This window comes from Rattus rattus, chromosome 1 (assembly GCF_011064425.1).
Source record: "Rattus rattus isolate New Zealand chromosome 1, Rrattus_CSIRO_v1, whole genome shotgun sequence".
In the NCBI taxonomy this organism is placed as follows: Eukaryota; Metazoa; Chordata; class Mammalia; order Rodentia; family Muridae; genus Rattus; species Rattus rattus.
This window is the reverse complement of record NC_046154.1, coordinates 264,744,560-264,762,505: the sequence shown is the minus strand read 5'-3', so window position 1 is coordinate 264,762,505 and position 17,946 is coordinate 264,744,560. Positions and strand designations below refer to the sequence as shown.

The window sequence follows — 17,946 nt, the reverse complement described above, 5'->3', positions numbered from 1 at the left end:
CCCCTCCCCTCCCCCTCCCTCCCTCCCTCTGTCTTCTAGGTACAATAAGGACAGGTCATTGTTTAGTTAGAACAATAAGGCAAGGTCGCATTTCTGCTGCAGCCAGACATCCTGCAATGCCAGTGAGATATGAAGTTTAGAAGTACTTAGAAAACTAAGGAAGGAGAATTCAGATCATCAGGATTTTCTTGGCCCCAATCTCCAGCATTCATTCTGCAGTCTCATCACTGCAGATGATTCTAGAAATGATCTTCTGGATAGTAATCTGACAGGTTGGCCATATAGATTGATGCTTCCATGACTGGAGTCAACTCCTATCAATGGAAGAGAGGTAGTGTGACCACTCCTGGTTACAGGCTTCTGCTGGTGGAACGTGAGTTATTAATTCTGAAGAGAAAGCAGAGGAGTCTGCCCTCTAACATAACGCCAGGGGGAATTCAGCATCATTGAGGCACTGGATATCACTGTGCCAGTTAAGAATATGCATGTGGCTCCGAAGAACCTGTGTTCAAATTCAGGCTTTACCCCTGGCTGTAGTTTTATTTTGTTGTTGTTGTTGTTGTTGCAGTGTACACACGTATTTTGTTAACAACTTTAAATATCAAAAGACACAGGCTGACTGAATGGGTCAAGAAACAAAATCCACCAATCTGTTGCTAAAAAATAGGCACTGCCTTAGAATAGAGGAATAGACCAACATACTCCATTCAAATGGAACCAGGAAGCAATCGAGCATTGCTATCTTAATATCTGACAAAATAGATTCAAACTAAAATGAATCGGAAGAGATACAGAGAATCATTTTATTCTAATCAAGGAAAGAGTTAGCCAAAAAGACATTACTATTCTAAACACATATACATAAAACTCTGGTGCATGGAATTGCATTCATTTTTTAAAAATTGGTTTCAAGACACATAATAAGATCAGTGCAATCATAGTAGGTGAATTCCCCAACAGACAGGTCATCTTAACAGAAAACAAACAGAGAAACGCCAGAAGCAATAGACACCATAAAACAAATGGACTTAACCTAAGTTTGCAGAATATGACACCCAAACACGGAAGAATAAACATTCTATTATCTGCACTCAGAAGCTTTTCTAAAACAGGTTACATTCTAGGACACAAAACAAATATTTACAGAGTCAAAAAATTGAAATAACTTCTGGTATCTTTCCATAATTCAATAAAACTCAAAACTGACAGCAAGCATCTCTAGTAAGTACAGGAACTCATGAAGATTAGGTAACTCATCAGTGAGAGATGAATGGATCAAACAAGAAATCAAAAAAGTAAAAATTTTCTCAAATGAAATGAAGATTTAAAATTAATATAATACCCATTGAACATATTGGAAGTAGCCACACAAGGGAAATTTATAGCGATAAGTGGTTCATTAAAAAAAAAATCAGAAAGAGCACAAGTAAATGACTTAATGATAGGGCTCAACACCTTTGAAAAATAAGAACAAGCCAAATTCAAACCCAGTTGACTTTTTTGTTTTTGCTTGTTTGGGTTTGTTTTTGCTCATTTTGTTTTATTTTTGTCATTTCTCTCTATATCCCTGGAGCTGACCTACAACTCTCTCTGTAGACCAGGCTGGCCTTGAATTCAGAGATCCACCTGCCTCCACCTCTGCCTCCAGAGAGCTAGGATTAACTACGTGTGCCATCACTGCTTACCCAGTTGACATTATTAAATAACAAAAACCAAAGAAGAAATGAATGAAATAGAAAGAAGAAAATAACTAGAATCAGCTAATCTGAGAGTTGGTTCTTTGAGAAGAAATATAAGATTGACAGATTCTTGGCCCAACTAATCAAAAGAAAAAAAAAGTGGACACAAATAAACACAATCAAAACTTATCTAGAAAATGTTACAACAGTCACCAAGGAAATTCAGAATATTGTAAGGCAATAGCTTCAAAACCTGTACTCAACTAATCTGGAAAACTTAAAAGGAAGTGGTTAAGTTTCTACATTACCACCAAAATGAAACCAAGAAGAATTCAGCAACCTAAACAGAGTCATAAAAAATGGGGAGACCAAATGGATTGTTTAAAAAAACAAACAAAAAAACACCTTCCAGCTTTAAAAAAAAATGTCTAGGACCAGAGGTATTCATAGCAGAATTCTACCAGACTTTCAAAGATCTACAGACAGTCCTTTTTAAAATAAAATAAATAAATACATCAATAAACCAATCAATAAATAAATATAACAGGAAGAAAGTAGTACTTCTGAATCCCCTCTACAACTCCATCATCACTGCAATATCAAAGACATGGCCAATATCTTGATAAACATGGACTCAAGAATGCTCAAAAATACTTGCAAACCTTGAGAAGCCTTTTTTAAATTGTTGGTCAGTCTTCTCCACGAGACTCACAAATATTATACACTACTGCTGTTGTCCTTGGTTGACCCAGAGAAGCAGAAGATAAGTCCTTGTTATTGAAAACACCATATACTTCAGAGGCAAAGTCCAGAGACCTCTGACCTTGAACTGACTTGAAAGCCTTCTCACTGAGGATGAGTTTTCATGGTTCCAGAACAAACCATGCAATCTTCTAAAAGAAGGATGCAACCAACAGCCCTATCCAGCTATGATGCCTGCGAACCATAGCAAGGTTATAGCACAGTAACCTGAAGGGTTAAGTAGTAACACACACTGTGGTAGTAACCAATGGATCTCTAACAGGACTTATGATCTCTTCAGCAAGATGGAGACTTGCCTGGTACTGCAAACAAATCCAGCTACTCAGGGCTGGTGAACTATTCCTTAAAGGGGAAACTATGACCACCAGTGTGCTAAACCAGCATAATTTCTAACTACACTCTAAACATTTGTCCTTCCCCACAGGAGTATGATCCTCACCCCTCATCAAGGAAACTCTTCGAAACAGATGGAAACCATTACAGAAAACCACAAGCTATGGAAATGCAGATTTGTGAAGCCCCATGGCCCTGTGGACCATGGCACCAGAGAGAAGAACTGGAAAGGCAGTAGCAAAGTTCAGAACCCTGATAAAACTTGAGAACAGCAGGAGTCTGAACTAGCTCCTAACCAGATTCCTGTCCTGGAGCATGTGATCAGGACACCCCACAAAGAGGACCTTTACAACTGGTCAGGTAGCACAGAGCTTAGAGTTCTCTATGCTAAAGAGATATCGAGGGGCCCCAAGTGAGCATCCCTTTGTAGGCAGAGCCCCTTACTTCTCTTCCCTGAGTGGTGTTCCAACTCCCCAGAGGCCAGGCCAAAAAAAAAAATGCAGACCTACAAAGCCCAGTTTCCATGGACACAATAAAAACAACTCTCAGAACTAAGTCTCCAGGAACATTACAGAAGAGAGGGTGGGAAGATGGTAAAAACCAAAGGATCGTAGTGTTTCCTATGAGCTTGTGTCTTCTAGGCATATCAGAGCTATATTCGTAAAATCTCACCAGCACGACTGCCCAAACATTAGCCTAACAGGGAAGACACAAATAGACAAGCTGAAGTGAATAGAGCGAAGCCCAGGAGACCTCAACCCTACACAGAGAACTACAGACAACTAAGGAATGTTGAGAGTGGGAGAAACAGGCTTACCCAGGGAAGAGCACATTAATTAGTCATCCAATACCAAAAGGTCAGCAACATACATATAAGTAACATTGTACAGACTGAGCAATGTTTATTTACAAATGTGTATGTATACATTGATATATACGTGCATGCAACAATAATTTTCTTTAAAGGTCATGGATTTGGAAGAGTAAGCCGAGGTATATGGAAGGGGTTGGAGAGACTAAAAGGACTGGGGAAATTATATAATTATATCATAATTTCAAAAGTAAAAGAAGCAATTTTTAAAAAAAGAAACAGTGGGAATGAGAAACATTTGGCATTTTCAGTTTCCAAGTTTGGGAGTGGCCCTTTATACAGTGATGAAATCTGAAATATTTTCTTAATTTTATCACTTTTAGAAGCCTATTATTTATCTACTAACTCACATTATAAATTATATAGTTATAATAAGTTATATAATAAATTATAGACCTTTTCAAGAAAACAATAGGCTATATCTCTGACATATTTTACCAAGAATGATTCACCATGCCACCTGATTGTTCCCAGAGGTCTCTTTAACAGCTCTTTCTTGTATAGTTGAATGAGATTTGCAAGCATATCCCTACTTACTGAGAACCCAGCTATACCTACTTCTCCTGGGCATATACCCAAAAGATGCTCTAACATACAACAAAGACACATGCTCCACTATGTTCATAGCAGCCTTATTTATAAGAGCCAGAAGCTGGAAAGAACCCAGATGCCCTTCAACAGAGGAATGGATTCAGAAAATGTGGTACATGTACACAGTGGAATACTACTCAGCTATCAAAAACAATGACTTTATGAAATTCATAGGCAAATGGAATGAACTAGAAAATATCATCCTGAGTGAGGTAACCCAATCACTGAAAAACACACACGGTATACACTCACTTATAAGTGGATATTAGCCCAAAGGCTCAAATAACCCAAGATACAATCCACAAACCACATGAAGCTCAAGAAGGCCGACCAAAGTGTGGATGCTTCACTCCTTCATAAAAGGGGAACAAAAATATTCATAGGAGGGGATATGGAGGCAAAGTTTGGAGCAGAGACTGAAAGAATGGCCATTCAGAGCCTCCAGGCATATACGGCCCATGTACATATAGCCACCAAAACTAGATAAGATTGATGAAGCTAAGAAGTGCATGCTGACAGGAACCAGATATAGACCTCTCCTGAGAGGCATAGTCAAAGCATGTCAAATACAGAGGCAAATGCTAGCAGCAAACCATTGAACTGGGAAAGAGATCCCCGTTGGAGGAATTAAAGAAAGGATTGAAAGAGCTGAAGGGGCTTACAACCCCATAAGAACAACAATGCCATCCAACCAGAGCTCCCAGGGACTAAGCCACTACCCAAAGACTATACATGGCTGACCCATAGCTCCAGCTGCATGTGTAGCAGAGGATGGCCTTGTTGGGGCACCAGTGGAAGGAGAAGCCCTTGGTCCTGCCAAGGCTGGACCCCCTAGCCCCAGTGTAGAGGAATGTTGGGGGGGAGAGTGGTTGGGGAAGGAAACACACTTTTAAAAGAAGGGGAGGAGGATGGGATAGGGGGCTTATGTCCAGGAAACTGGGAAAGGGAATAACATTTGAAATGTAAATAAAAAATATCCAATAAAAATGTATTTTAATGACTTTAGTGGCATCATTGCTTAGGGCATAGCATGCATGTTTATTGGACCTTCTGCACTATGATGTGAAACCATTCCTTGTAGGGCCTTGGTCTAGTGCTGCTATGTATTCAAATGCTAAATACTGGCTGGATGATCTGGTTACCCCCAGGAGGAGAGCCTCCCCAACAGCAGCTTTTGCTAGGTAAACCTCAGCCCCCAAGTTCTCTATGATTGGTTAATAAAGATGCCAACAGCCTGGCTGGGCAGAAGAGATGGAAAAGGAGGGAAAGTTTCCCTCCTGGGTTTGGAGTCTCAGGAGGGATCATGAAGGAGCAGGGAGGAAAAGGAAGGAATCCCCATGGGATAGCATGGATCATGAGTGCATAGCCATGAGGGCTGTCCTGCCATAGCAGAAGCGGCTCAAATGGAACAGATACAAGTATTTATGGGGAATATAGCAGGGAAGACCACAAAGTAGCATCCAGGGTTGATATGTGCCCAGTTTTAGGGTTTTAAGGCTTATTATAAACCTAAAGGTCTCTATGTCCCCTGCTAGATATTAGAAGAAAACAAGGGTTGTATCAAACCCCAGAATATTAATTACAACAGTTCCTGCCCTGCCTCAGTGACTCATGGAGGTAAACATCCCTATATATTTTTGCAAATGAGTATCAAGCAAACTTGCTCTTACTTTTGCATGCTATTTACAGTGCTGTTCCCTTTATTTCAATGTATCAACACAAGCAAAAGTGATAGCTGTTGCTGCTTTGGTAACAAGAAATTTAAATTATCATTTTACTGAAATTTTAAATCTTCCGTAGTATCTTCAAATTGCTTAAAGGCTTGATTTCATTTTTTCATTTAAAAGCTAGTCATTATGGCTCACAGCTACAATCCCAGTGCTTGGAAAGCCATGGTGTGTCTATTGCTGTGGGTTCAAATCTGGGCTGGGTTACACTGTGAGTTCTAGGCCAACCTGAACTGCACAATTAGTTATTTAGGGCTAGTTTGTACTACAGAGTGAGACCCTTGTCTCCCTGATCCCAAATTCAGTCAAATTGGCATCATGGCACTATATTGAGCTCTTTTAGAATTTGTCTAGCAGGCTTTCTGACTTTGGTCGGACCCCCCCCAAAAAAAAATTCTTTTTCCATGAAGTTTCAAAGTAATTACTCCATGGAATCTTCGGAAGCATTACTGTGGTCGTGGAACCCACTTTTTGGGTTGGTTTAGGAGATTTGAGTCTGCTGAAATGGGGATTTTGTTTTTGTTTTCGCTTTTTTTCATGGGGGGTGTTTTGTTTGTTTGTGTTTGCTTTTATTGTTGTTAAAAAGGAAAACTGGTGTGAACCCATTCCTTCCTCTGTAAGACATGCCTATCCTCTAATAACATTATATGTGTGTGTCAAGTAAATAGAAACATGACTTTGGGGGCAGCATTTCCTTCGCTTATTTATGCAGAGTTTCTGTCAGCCATGGTACTGGACTTACAAAGCAAACCCCACGTGGTGGATGAGACACTCTCCTGGATAACATGTTCATCTACACACACTTTGTGCCCGACTCCATATTTGGCATGCTCCCTTTTGAATCTCTTGGATTGTCTTGAAGCTATTCTTAAATTCCCAAAACCTGTATGCCTTAAATTATCAGAGGTCAAATCAGTACTAAATATAAGGCTACCTTTTATCTTTCGCTGACATTAAATTAGGGAAACAACCTTTTCAGAAAATATAATTGTCCTTATTTAGGAGAAGACACAAAGGCTTAGAGCATGAGAAAATGGTTCATGAATAGAAGAGATGTGCTCAATCTGTAGATTGTGCCCATGAGTCAGGGCTCAATTTCATACACAGTCAACTCATGCCATCTGTAGCATTTGGGCAGAAATGTGGAAACCAATTTGAATATATCTACCATTAGAACAGACACATTGCAATGAAATGCCAATTACCATGATGTTGAAATGTTCTCTCCAGTGTCTGGGTATAGGATTTAGCCTCAACTGAGTTCTCTCTTCAAAATAATGTCCCTTTTATCTTTAAATAGATTTAAGCAGTACTATTCAAGATTGCTTAAAGAGATTGAATTAGCATTATGGTTTAAATAGGAGAGACAGATCCAATATGAAAACAGATAATCATGTTAGAGACTTGGGGAGCCACGCATCAAGCTGCAAATTATGTTCATAAATGAAATAATTGCTGATGACTGTGAGGGCTAGAGGCATCGTCCCTGCCTTCTTCTCAGCCACAAATGAGTGAAACCCAGTGGGTCCTTAGCTATGGCGGCCCTGAATGACTCTACACTCTCTTGAAATGTCCAGACAAAAGTTTTACTTGCCAAAGCTGAGATGGTACGGCTATACTCTAGAAAGTAGGTTGACAATATGATGGTATCGACCCTACAGGAAGGATCCAGTACAATTAAATGCAATGAATGGTGAGCTCTTAAGAATTTTCCAATGGAGAATCTACAAGTTATTTTTTTTTTGTAATTGTTCTACATAAACTCATGGCTAATGTACTGTTGTTGGGAGGAGAAATCATTTTCTATGTGAAACATGAACAGAAAACAAGACAGCCACCTGCGTAGCTTTCAAAAGTATAACTAGCTGGAGCTCAAAAGTTATTGGTCTTTCAGTTATTTTATTTATTTCATTTTGTGTTGACCACTGCATGTGTTCCAGGCTGGTCTGGAACTCTCTTATGTAGCTGAAGATGACCTGGAATGTCTGTCGATCCTCCTCTCTCCGTCCTCCGAGTACTGACTACCAAGCACACACTACCATGCCTGGCTTTCCTGCCTTAGATAGATTCCATAGCCTCATCAACCCAGTTCACTCATAACACATTTACCTTGAAGATTTTCACAGTGCTCTTGTTCCTTTAATGAAGTCAGCAACCTAACTTAGCTTTGAGGTTTAGATACTTGCCCATGACTTGGAAACAATGGCTTGTGAACTTTCAGATCCTTGTCCATTCCAGGAAGCTCTATTAACAATCTTCCCTGTCACGTGGTGGTCGGTAGTTCTTCATACTTACAGTAGTCCCAGCCTTCTCAGATCACAAACACTAAAATGCTAACCCCGACTCTGCTCTTCAATCACTATCTCTAGTCCTCCAAATATAAAACACCAACCTGTGCCATGACTTTACAAAGCCACTTGGGTTCCACAAAGTACAGGTCACTCAGCTGCAATGCGGGGTCTTGAAAATGCAGAAGAACTCCTGCAGTGAAAATTCATCAAACAGTGAAAAGGGGGATGCAGAATAATAGAAAGCCCCAGAGACTCCAGTCTAGCTGGTTACACTGGTCACACAGCTGGTTACACTGGTCACACAGCTGGTTACACTGGTCACATGGCTGGTTACATTGGTTACACTGGTTACACTGGTTACACAGCTGGCTACACTGGTCACACAGCTGGTTACACTGGTCACACAGCTGGTTACGCTGGTTACACAGCTGGCTACACTGGTTACACAGCTGGTTACACTGGTTACTCTGGTTACACAGCTGGTTACACTGGTCACACAGCTGGTTACACTTGCTGGTTACACTGGTCACACAGCTGGTTACACTGGTTACACGGCGAAGTACCCTGGAGACCCTGCACTGGCCGCTCCTCAGCACTAAAGCGCCAACAGCGTAAAGGGAAGTATTTCCGGTCTATACCACATGTCCATATGTAAGTATATTTTAAATACCAGCATGCATCGAAAAGTATACATTAATAAACGCAAGTTCGCAATATTCTCTTGAACCTTCTACATGCATAGTATGGATATATTAATTTTCATATAGATAAGAACCAAAAAATATTTCACCATATCTGAATTAAGGATCATGAAGAAAAGGACTCCTGAAAGTATTTTCTGCTCAACAGAATACAAGGATCAAGGCAGTTTTCTGGTCATTTACTCTGGGACTACAATCAACTGACAGGTTCCACAAGTTATGGACATGGTGTGGGTTCTGGGACCAGTTCACTCTGCTCAAAGACTAAGCCACAGAGACAGCTTACACCACACCTTCTGCTGCCTAAAGTGCCCCAGGGAACCACAGCAGTGATGATTTTTATATAAAAACAACTTTCACACAACGAGTGTTACTAAGAAAGGGCACCATTACACTGTTGCATTGTGGGTCCAGTATCTCATAGTAGCAAATCTGAGTCCCAGGACCCATATGTCTGCCTTCATTTCCAGGCAAAGATTCTTTTTTGCTTTGTCCCCAGAACATTTCTAAGTATACTTTGTTTTTTAAGGATATGGTATATGATTCAATGTTCCGAAAGATAAAACCCATCAGTGACCCGTTTAAGAATTTTATTGACCCTCTCTTAAATTTTGAATATGGGTTACACACAAGATTTGGATACGTCTTCGAATTGTCATGACCGAACATACATGACCAGAAGGACATACAGACCTGACTCATTCAGGAAGTGAACAGCGTGGGGGAGCTCGTTCTCGTCCAGCTGCAGCTGGTGTTCCTTCACCAGCTGGAGTAAGTGTTTCCGGTTAATTACAGGAAACTCCGTTGGCACAGCTTTACGCTCCGATAAGATTATTTTCTCCAGTTCTACATAGCAATCTGGAATTAGCTGCCCAACCACAGGCTGATCTCGGATCTAGGAAATTACAAATGACAAGGTGTAAAATAAAAAAAAATCTGTTTAAATCACAGATGGGTCAGGTGGTAAATTCAGCCATAACAGCTGTTGCACGGTGTGCATGTTCGTAATAAAATTTAAACATGATGTGAAACCTATCTAAATGGTAATGAATAGGAGATAAAACTAAAGTGAGAAAATTATGGACATAGAGTCAATTTGTAGAAAATCATCTACGAATAAAACAGCATGGAAATCGTTATCTAGGAATACAGAAATTCTATATCAAAAACAAAGGCAAAATAACTAACCAAGAATGAATGATCTCATTTTGTAATGCATGGAGTTTATATGCAAACCACAGGGTTGGGGTGGGGAGTGTAAGACATTAGTCTGTTATGCGACCCTTGAGGTATTTCTTTCTGAGATAAAAATATACCCACAAATACTGGATTAGTGAATTGTAGATACCAAGAGTTAGACCTGGAAATGTGAAATCTCCTTACATAGTTGTTTTCTCATGGAACTGTAACTCTAGACAATGGGACTTATTTAAATGCTGATGGTCCCAACCTGACAAAAAGCCCATCGTCTGCAGCAGTCGATGAGAGACAGAGAGCAAGATTTTTAAATCTTGAGATAGTAGTTTCTATAACAGATATCTTTTTTTAGACTTTTTTTTACCCTTGAGAAGGGGAGGGGGTTGGATGGAGGTTTGTGGACGGGAAACTTGGAAAGGAGATAACATTTGACATGTAAATAAAAAAATCCAGTTTAAAAAAAGAAAAGAAAAAAAATCTAGTTTTAATGAGAAATGCAACTCTAAAAATAGCAGTCAACTGCCTCTGATCACCACCAGGGGGCAACCTCTCCCCACGTCTGGACCCATAAACTGCCTACCTTAGTTCCACACATCAGAATTTCTACTTGACTCTTAGATTCTAATAATTGGGTCTTTCCATGACACACAAACACAAAACCGTGTCACCCTCCTGCCTAATTGCACCAAGAGCTTTTCCTCCAGCATCCAGAGCTATTGCTTCCATATTTTTCTATAGTCATTCAGCATATAGGACCCTTGTCCCAGAAATCAATACGAAATCCTATTAACCGTCATGTTTTTCTTCATTACTCATAAATTAAGACGACGTAAAACTTCAATTTCAAGATTATGCTTTAAGCTTAGGAAGGAAGCAGAACTATAGAAACAAGTGAAGGACTCGCAGGAAGCAAACCAAGCGAGGGAGGAGTACCGAAGGGCGTCACCGGGCAGCAAGATGTTTGCTCACACATCCGGCTGGAGGGAATCGAAAGCGGTGCGGTTCAAATTGACTGCAGTGTTGACCTTTCCTTCCTTTCTCCTTTCCTTGGTAATGGGATCACTAAAAGCCCTTCTAAAGAGCACAGGTGCGTGTTTATAAACACAAGGAAAGATTGGGAGAGAGTCAAGGTGAAAGGAAAAGACAAATGAGGTGGGGCTGGACGACCTCTAATAGATTCAAAGCTGCTCTTTGAAGAAGGGTTGCAAGCGTCAACCAGAAACAAGGTCCCAGAAAGCTGGGGCTCACACGCCTCTCTCTGAACGAACCACCGAAGCAAGCCAGCGCATGCTCAAACCAGCATGCCAGAAGGAGGAAGCCATTAGCAACACCCATTCCTTTTTAATAAAGCTGCCATTCCAGGAAGCATATTTTGCTTCTCTGTACAGAGTGGTTTGAAAGGCCTGTGTGTATGTAGAAGGAATCTGGCCTCACTGATTGACAGAGATAACCTGTAGCTGTCCCAGCGTAGCTTGAACCTGAATTACTGACCGGCTCACCTCTGTGGGCATCAGCCCACACTACCGACCAACCACCTTTCTTACAGGCTTGCTTCCACCAAACTCAGGCCTTTACACAACAAACTCACCTTCTGAAATGGACTTTTAAATATCTACTATATGCTTTAGCAACAACAGAAAAAAACTGATAAAATTGCTCCAAGTATCAAAGACATTCTTCAGGTGCAATTATAGCCACAGGGGCACTACAGAGACAAATCCAGCATCGATGGCCCATTTCTGAGAGGAGCAGAAGCTGCAAGAGTGTGACAGAGCTGAGCTGACAGGGCGCTGCAGTCCACAGCGGGAGTTCATCCTTTCACAAGCAAATTGGAGCTGTTTTGAGAATATGTGTGGCCTGGGAAGTAATTTCTCTGGGATATGCAGGCCCAAAGGGGCTCTGGTTCCATTCTGGCATCTTCAGAGCCAACAGTGAGACTATCATTGTGTTTGCCACTCTGAAGCAACCAGAGCGTTTTCTAGAAATTTCAACCATATTCCCTTCTTGTGTGTACTAGAAAGGAGCACTCTTCCTGGTGACCCATTTATTAATCTTTTCCTAAACATGTGGTTTATCAAAGAGAGTGTCAGGAATTTAAAACACAAGTCTTAAAATGAAACCTAGCTTTCTGAATTAGGTATTTTTTTTTTTAAAGATTGTGAAAACCGACCAGTGGTCTTGGCAACTGGTAACGTTAAGAGGCAAAGATTGGATCAGGAAAATATTGAAACCATCAGAACAAGAATTAAAAAGGAAACAGGAAGGATGATCAAGATACAAGCAAAACAGGGGCTCCCAAAGGAAGCTGCTCGAGCAGTGGTTCTCAAACTGTGCACCATGATTCCACTTTGGGGCTGGGCGGGGAGGTCAAACCATCCTTTCACGGGACCCCTACAAAATAACCTTTACACAGTGGTCACCTAAGATGATTGGAAAACACGGATATTTACATTATGATTCATAAAGGTAACACAACTATAGTTATGAAGTAGCAACAAAAATAATTTTTTGGTTGGGGGGTCACAGAAATATAAAGAACTTTATCAACGGGCCTTGGCACTAGGAAAGTTAAGAATACTGTGCTAGAAAACCGGGTGTCGCAGAAGACAGGAGGCCCCGGGTACCACCTCCTCATTTAGCCTCTGGATGGAAACTCTGGAGAGAAAGCTGAGGGAGCAAGCGTCTTGATGATTTTCTCAGTGTCCTGGCAACATTCTTCCCCTCTTCTCATGATCCTTAGTTATTTTTATTCCCACTTCTATGAATTATAAATGAAGTGTGGCATAAATAAATAATTTTAAAATGAAAGAACTTTCATCGCTTTGAGCTATGAAAAAAAAAACAAACCACAATTTCCAGATAATTGCTCTCTCCTCAAGGTTTCTGACATTTCTAAGCAGCAGCATAATGTGGCAAAGAGAAAGGTGTGTTTATTGAGCAGCCCGCAGGAGGCACACACTCGCCCACCTTGACCATCTAGTAGCCTGCAGGGGGCGCACATCCTCCCACCTTGAAATTAAGACTCTCGTTTATGATGGTTTTCCGGAGCTTTGCCAGCGCATCCGACTCCTCAGTGGCATTCACGAAGTGGTAGTCCCGGATGGTGGGGAATCCTCGCTTATTAAGGAGTTCCTTCGTGATTTTGCCTATGCAGGCTTTGCGCTGCTTCTCATCAGAAACATCCAAATGTGTGCCCACCAGAATCACCGGGGAAGAAGAGGCACGAGCCTATGGAAACAGAGACAAGACACTTCCTGTTTCCGGAAAAATAAAACCCTTTCTGGTTACATTCCTGCTGAAATCTGCTATGTAGGAAACTCCGAGCTGCAGCAAAGATTTCAGAGCCAGATAATAACAGCTATCTTTCCTTGTTGCTAGAGCACGAATATCCCTGCAAAACATGTGTCTTGAAATGCAATCCTGTGACACGGCGCCATCTTGCGCTGGGAGCTATGGGAGGCTAAATTCACAAGGACAGAGCCGGAGGAACCGATTGACTGTCCTCACAGGAAAGGATGCCTGGTAACTGATTAGTTAGGTCCTCTCCTTGTCTCTATACCAATTGAGCATGCGTACTCGTGCCCTCCCACCTCCCACCTTGAAATGACATTTCAAGAATGGCCTCGCAGCCCCAAGGTGCTCGACTTCCCTCCCTCCAGAACTGTGTGAGAGAAATCTCTGTCATTTGTAAACCACTCAGGCTTGGGTAGGCTGTTATAGCAGCAAGGGGCAACTGAGATTATTCCCTTAAACCCAAATAAAAATGATAATTATAATTAAAAATTATTATCGTGTCCTTTATAGTCCAACCCTCACCACTTCCAGAAACCCACATAACTGTGGTAGTATAATTTTCTTTTTTACTTTAATGTTTTCTCAGAGCAAGTTGTTTCCTAGCTGTGCTTCTAAATAGAATGAACATCCAGCAAAACTCAAGCTACCTCAAAGCAGCACAAAACCGCTTCTGTTTCTTTCTTTAGCTGCGAATTTTATACTCGGAATTCACTTTAAAGTCATTCGATTTGGAGAATGGACGACAAAAACCACAGAAGCAGACTGCACCACCACTGTACTATTTGCCCAAGTGTCTGTGTCAACTATAATAGCGTCAAGAAAAGACATGTCTGAGGACGATCTGAATTACCATACGCACCCCACGAGCTACCAAGCCCTGTGCCCAGATGTCCTTCCTGGTGCAAACTTTCCTGAGGACTTTACTCCCGGAAGAGCTCCCTGAGGCTACAGACAGCAGCGAGCTCAGGGAATCTTACCACAATCTCCATTCAAGAGGTCATATTTAAAGGAGTAGCTGTCAGCAGGTAGACATTAAATAATAAAACAGTGAGACCAAAGATAGGAGACAAGCAGTCTGGGGCTCTTCTCCAGGCAGGATCTGAACGCTTCCTACTAAAAGGCCACAGGAGATACCCTGGCCATGTACAGAGTATGTTCTGGTATATTTCACTTTAAGTTGGGACAGTTGGCATGTCCCTTAACAAAACAGTATGATCGGAATCAGCGGTGTATCCCTGCTTTCAGATTTTACACCATATGAGGATTTCAGAGGTCAGTGACATGCAACACTGTGGGATCCCCTCTCCCACACCATTGCTCAAACTCTGAATGCTTCTAACTTAAAAAATAAAGAAAAAGAGAGGAAAGGGGAGAGGGGAAGGAAGAGGGAAAGGGGAAGAGAGAAGGGGAGAAGGAAGGAGAGGAAGAGGGAGAAGGAGAGGGAGAGAGAGAGAGAAAACATTCAAAACAATTGTAGGAACTGTTTTTATTTTGTTTTGTTTTGTTTTGTTTTGTTCTTAGATCTATCCCTCCATAAAGACATAAAACAAACCAGAATGTAGCTGGTCATGGGATAGCTCAAACTTTAAGCTCAACACTCAAAAATTAGAGGCAGGCAGACCTCTGTGAATCCAAGGCCCTCCTGATCGTTCACAGAAAGTTCCAGAGCAGCCAGGGATACATAGTAAGACTCGGACTCAAACAAAGCAAAACAAAACAAAACCAGAAGCATAGCATACAACAGTGAGCAACGGTCCCACTCTGTTTCCATGGCGCTAGAAGAGATCACCTTGATGTTGAAGAGCCAGGGCTTCATGGCATCGACCTCCGCCTGCCCCTTGCTGAGGTCGTAGACAGCCAGGTACAGGGCTCTCTGGGTCATGAAGTGGGGGTGAGTGCTGTAGAATTCCTCACGGCCTGAAAGAAGATATCAGAGGTTTCAGTCTTCCCCATAGTAGGGAGGACCCATTGTGAAATGATGAGGGGAACAGCAAGTCCTTGAAAGGAGAACAAACAATAAATAGCTTTGAGAATGACACCGTCTGCCACCCAAGCGATTACTTTAGACGCCTCTGCTGGGTGCTGGCATCGCTCTCTGTGAAGTGTCCGCTCTTGTGATAAGGGCAACACCTGTAGCCTGGGCTTGAGATCATCTTATAGGATCCACTGGTTCTTTTTCTACTGGATCAGGAAACTCTGTTTTAAATTTTCTATTCAAAATGGAAGCTAAGACAATGCCTAGAGTACCTGCAAAGTCCCACACATTTAGAACAAGGTCCTTTTTCCTTTTGCCTCGTATTTGGATGGGCCAGTCTCGCACGTCTATGCCGACCGTGGCGCCCTGCATGCCGAGTTCTGATTTCTTCATTTTCATGAGCTGCTGCAGTAGAGTGGTCTTACCACTCCCCGTATTGCCCACAATCATGAGCTTCATTCGGTTGTAGGGCACGGCCTTTTTCAGACGTTGTTGTAGAAACCTGGACAAAGAGAAGCCACATGGCAGCCTACTGAGGAGTACGCTGGGCCTAAGTTGTTCCACAGTGAATGCATAAGTACACGTGTGTGAAATTGTAAAGGTCATAGAGCCAACAAGACACATGCCTTCTGTCATGCAGTCAGTGCATATGTTCTATTAGTGATTTCGGGGCAGTCAATGACATTTTGTAGCATGTCATTCCATGACCAGAAATAATCTCATCTGCAATATCTGCAATGTGTACATAGATACATATATGTGGGAGGATGTTTAAACAACACAGGGAAAGTCTTAGCTATTATGAAGTTCAAGCTTCACAATGGCATAGAGTCAAAGAAGTGTAGAAATCAAATCCTGTCTTAATGAAGGTTTGATAATGGTTATGATAAGCTTTGGTTGTGGTGTGTGTGTGTGTGTGTGTGTGTATGTGTGTGTGTATATATATGTGTATGTGTATATATATATGTGTGTATATATATATGTGCATATATATGTGTGTACATGTGTATGTATATATGTGTGTGTATATATGTGTGTGTGTATATGTGTGTGTGTATATATGTGTGTATATATATGTGTGTGTGTATATATATGTGTGTGTGTATATATATATGTGTGTGTGTGCATATTCATGTATTGGAAGTAGAGTAGATATTTATCAATGGCATTATGATGGAGATATATTGTCATTAGTCATGTATAGACGAACACAACGTCGTTATTTGTTCATTTTAACTATATAAGCTTTCAAACTATCAAATAATCCCAACACTGATATTCTCAGTAAACTTAATGTGTAATTAACTGAGAGTAAGTCAACGTGCTGGATTACTTAAGAGAAAAACACACTTAAAATTAGTAAATAGATACAAGAAGTTTAAAAATATAATAGATATAGAAAAATGCATTTGAAACACTGCTATACATTACTACATTTTAAGGTCTTTAATCTTTTGAGATTATAATATAATCATACTGTTTCCTCCTTACTTTTCCAAACCTTTTCAAATATCCTTCCTTGTTCTGTTTCAAACCCACGGCCTCTATTTAAATTAGAAACCAAACTGTGTGGTAAGAGAACTTTAAGGAATATCGACTAATCAGTGCCGGCCACGGGCATCTGGTCATGTCCCTCGATGATACAATCCAAAGGAAACATTAGGGATGGGGGATACTCAGTGATAAGTGATACTGCTTGGCTGCATGGGGATCAGAGTTTGGGAGCTCAGTACTCATTCAAAGGTCAGGTTAGATGTGGCCGTCTGCCTGCAGGTCCAGGAAACAGAGATGGAGATCTCCGGGGAAGGCTGGCTAGATCCAGGCTCAACAAGAGACCCTGACTCAGTCAATGAGTAAAGCAGGATCAAGGTTAATAGTGATCAAGGGTGAGGCGGGTTGGAGACAGACACCCAACATCTCTAGAAGGTGATGAGAAAGTCCCTCCCCTGTACCACAAAAAATTACAAACGCCTCGGCAGTGGCTGTATATAAACACATTCATTAAATGAAAAACCTGTCAAGTGTACATGTTAGATAGTCCATCCACTTTCCTTAAAGTGTTACTCTATGGCCGTCAAAATCACACACGGGAAAGGCAAATTCAACAGAACAAAGAGTATCCAGTCAGCTGACCTTATGATGTCTTTGGCTTTGCATCCTACGTGCTTAAAGTCAAAGTTGAGGTGCAGTCCATCCAAGGGAAGATCCCATATTTTGCTTAACTTCCCCATTTCGTTTGGAAAGGACCTCAGTTCCAAGTTGTAACTGACATCAAGAGATGTCAGGTTTTCAAGACGGCCAATTTCTGGAGGAATCTTAACAAAACAGACAAGGATAAAACCCGTTGGTGGGAGGGAACCAGTGTGCACAGCTAGGACACGAGACAATAGTCAGCAGGAAAGGCTCTGAGATCCCACCAGCACCCTGCATAGCACTAACATAAAGTTCAGCATTCTCCAAAGTCTTGCCATTGGTTTGCAATATGAATTCTTAAAAACAAGCAAAAAAAAGTATATAAAGATTGC

At 41.3% G+C, this 17,946-nt stretch overlaps 1 protein-coding gene and 1 non-coding gene across 2 annotated transcripts in view; one reads left to right on the top strand and one right to left on the bottom strand.

Annotated features, from left to right (window-relative positions):
- The window catches only part of Lrrk2 (leucine rich repeat kinase 2), a 144,672-nt gene that overhangs the window by 57,878 nt on the left and 68,848 nt on the right, over positions 1 to 17,946 (bottom strand). Inside the window, exons 28-33 of the mRNA XM_032885325.1 lie at positions 17,555 to 17,736; positions 15,694 to 15,923; positions 15,236 to 15,363; positions 13,162 to 13,380; positions 9,649 to 9,850; positions 8,356 to 8,444 (exon numbers count right to left, since the gene is read on the bottom strand). Coding sequence (XP_032741216.1) covers positions 8,356 to 8,444; positions 9,649 to 9,850; positions 13,162 to 13,380; positions 15,236 to 15,363; positions 15,694 to 15,923; positions 17,555 to 17,736 — 1,050 coding nt within the window. The remainder of the gene's footprint in view (positions 1 to 8,355; positions 8,445 to 9,648; positions 9,851 to 13,161; positions 13,381 to 15,235; positions 15,364 to 15,693; positions 15,924 to 17,554; positions 17,737 to 17,946) is intronic.
- Positions 6,286 to 6,345, top strand: LOC116890417. Its single transcript, XR_004386617.1, has one exon. It is a non-coding gene; the product is annotated as a U7 small nuclear RNA (small nuclear RNA).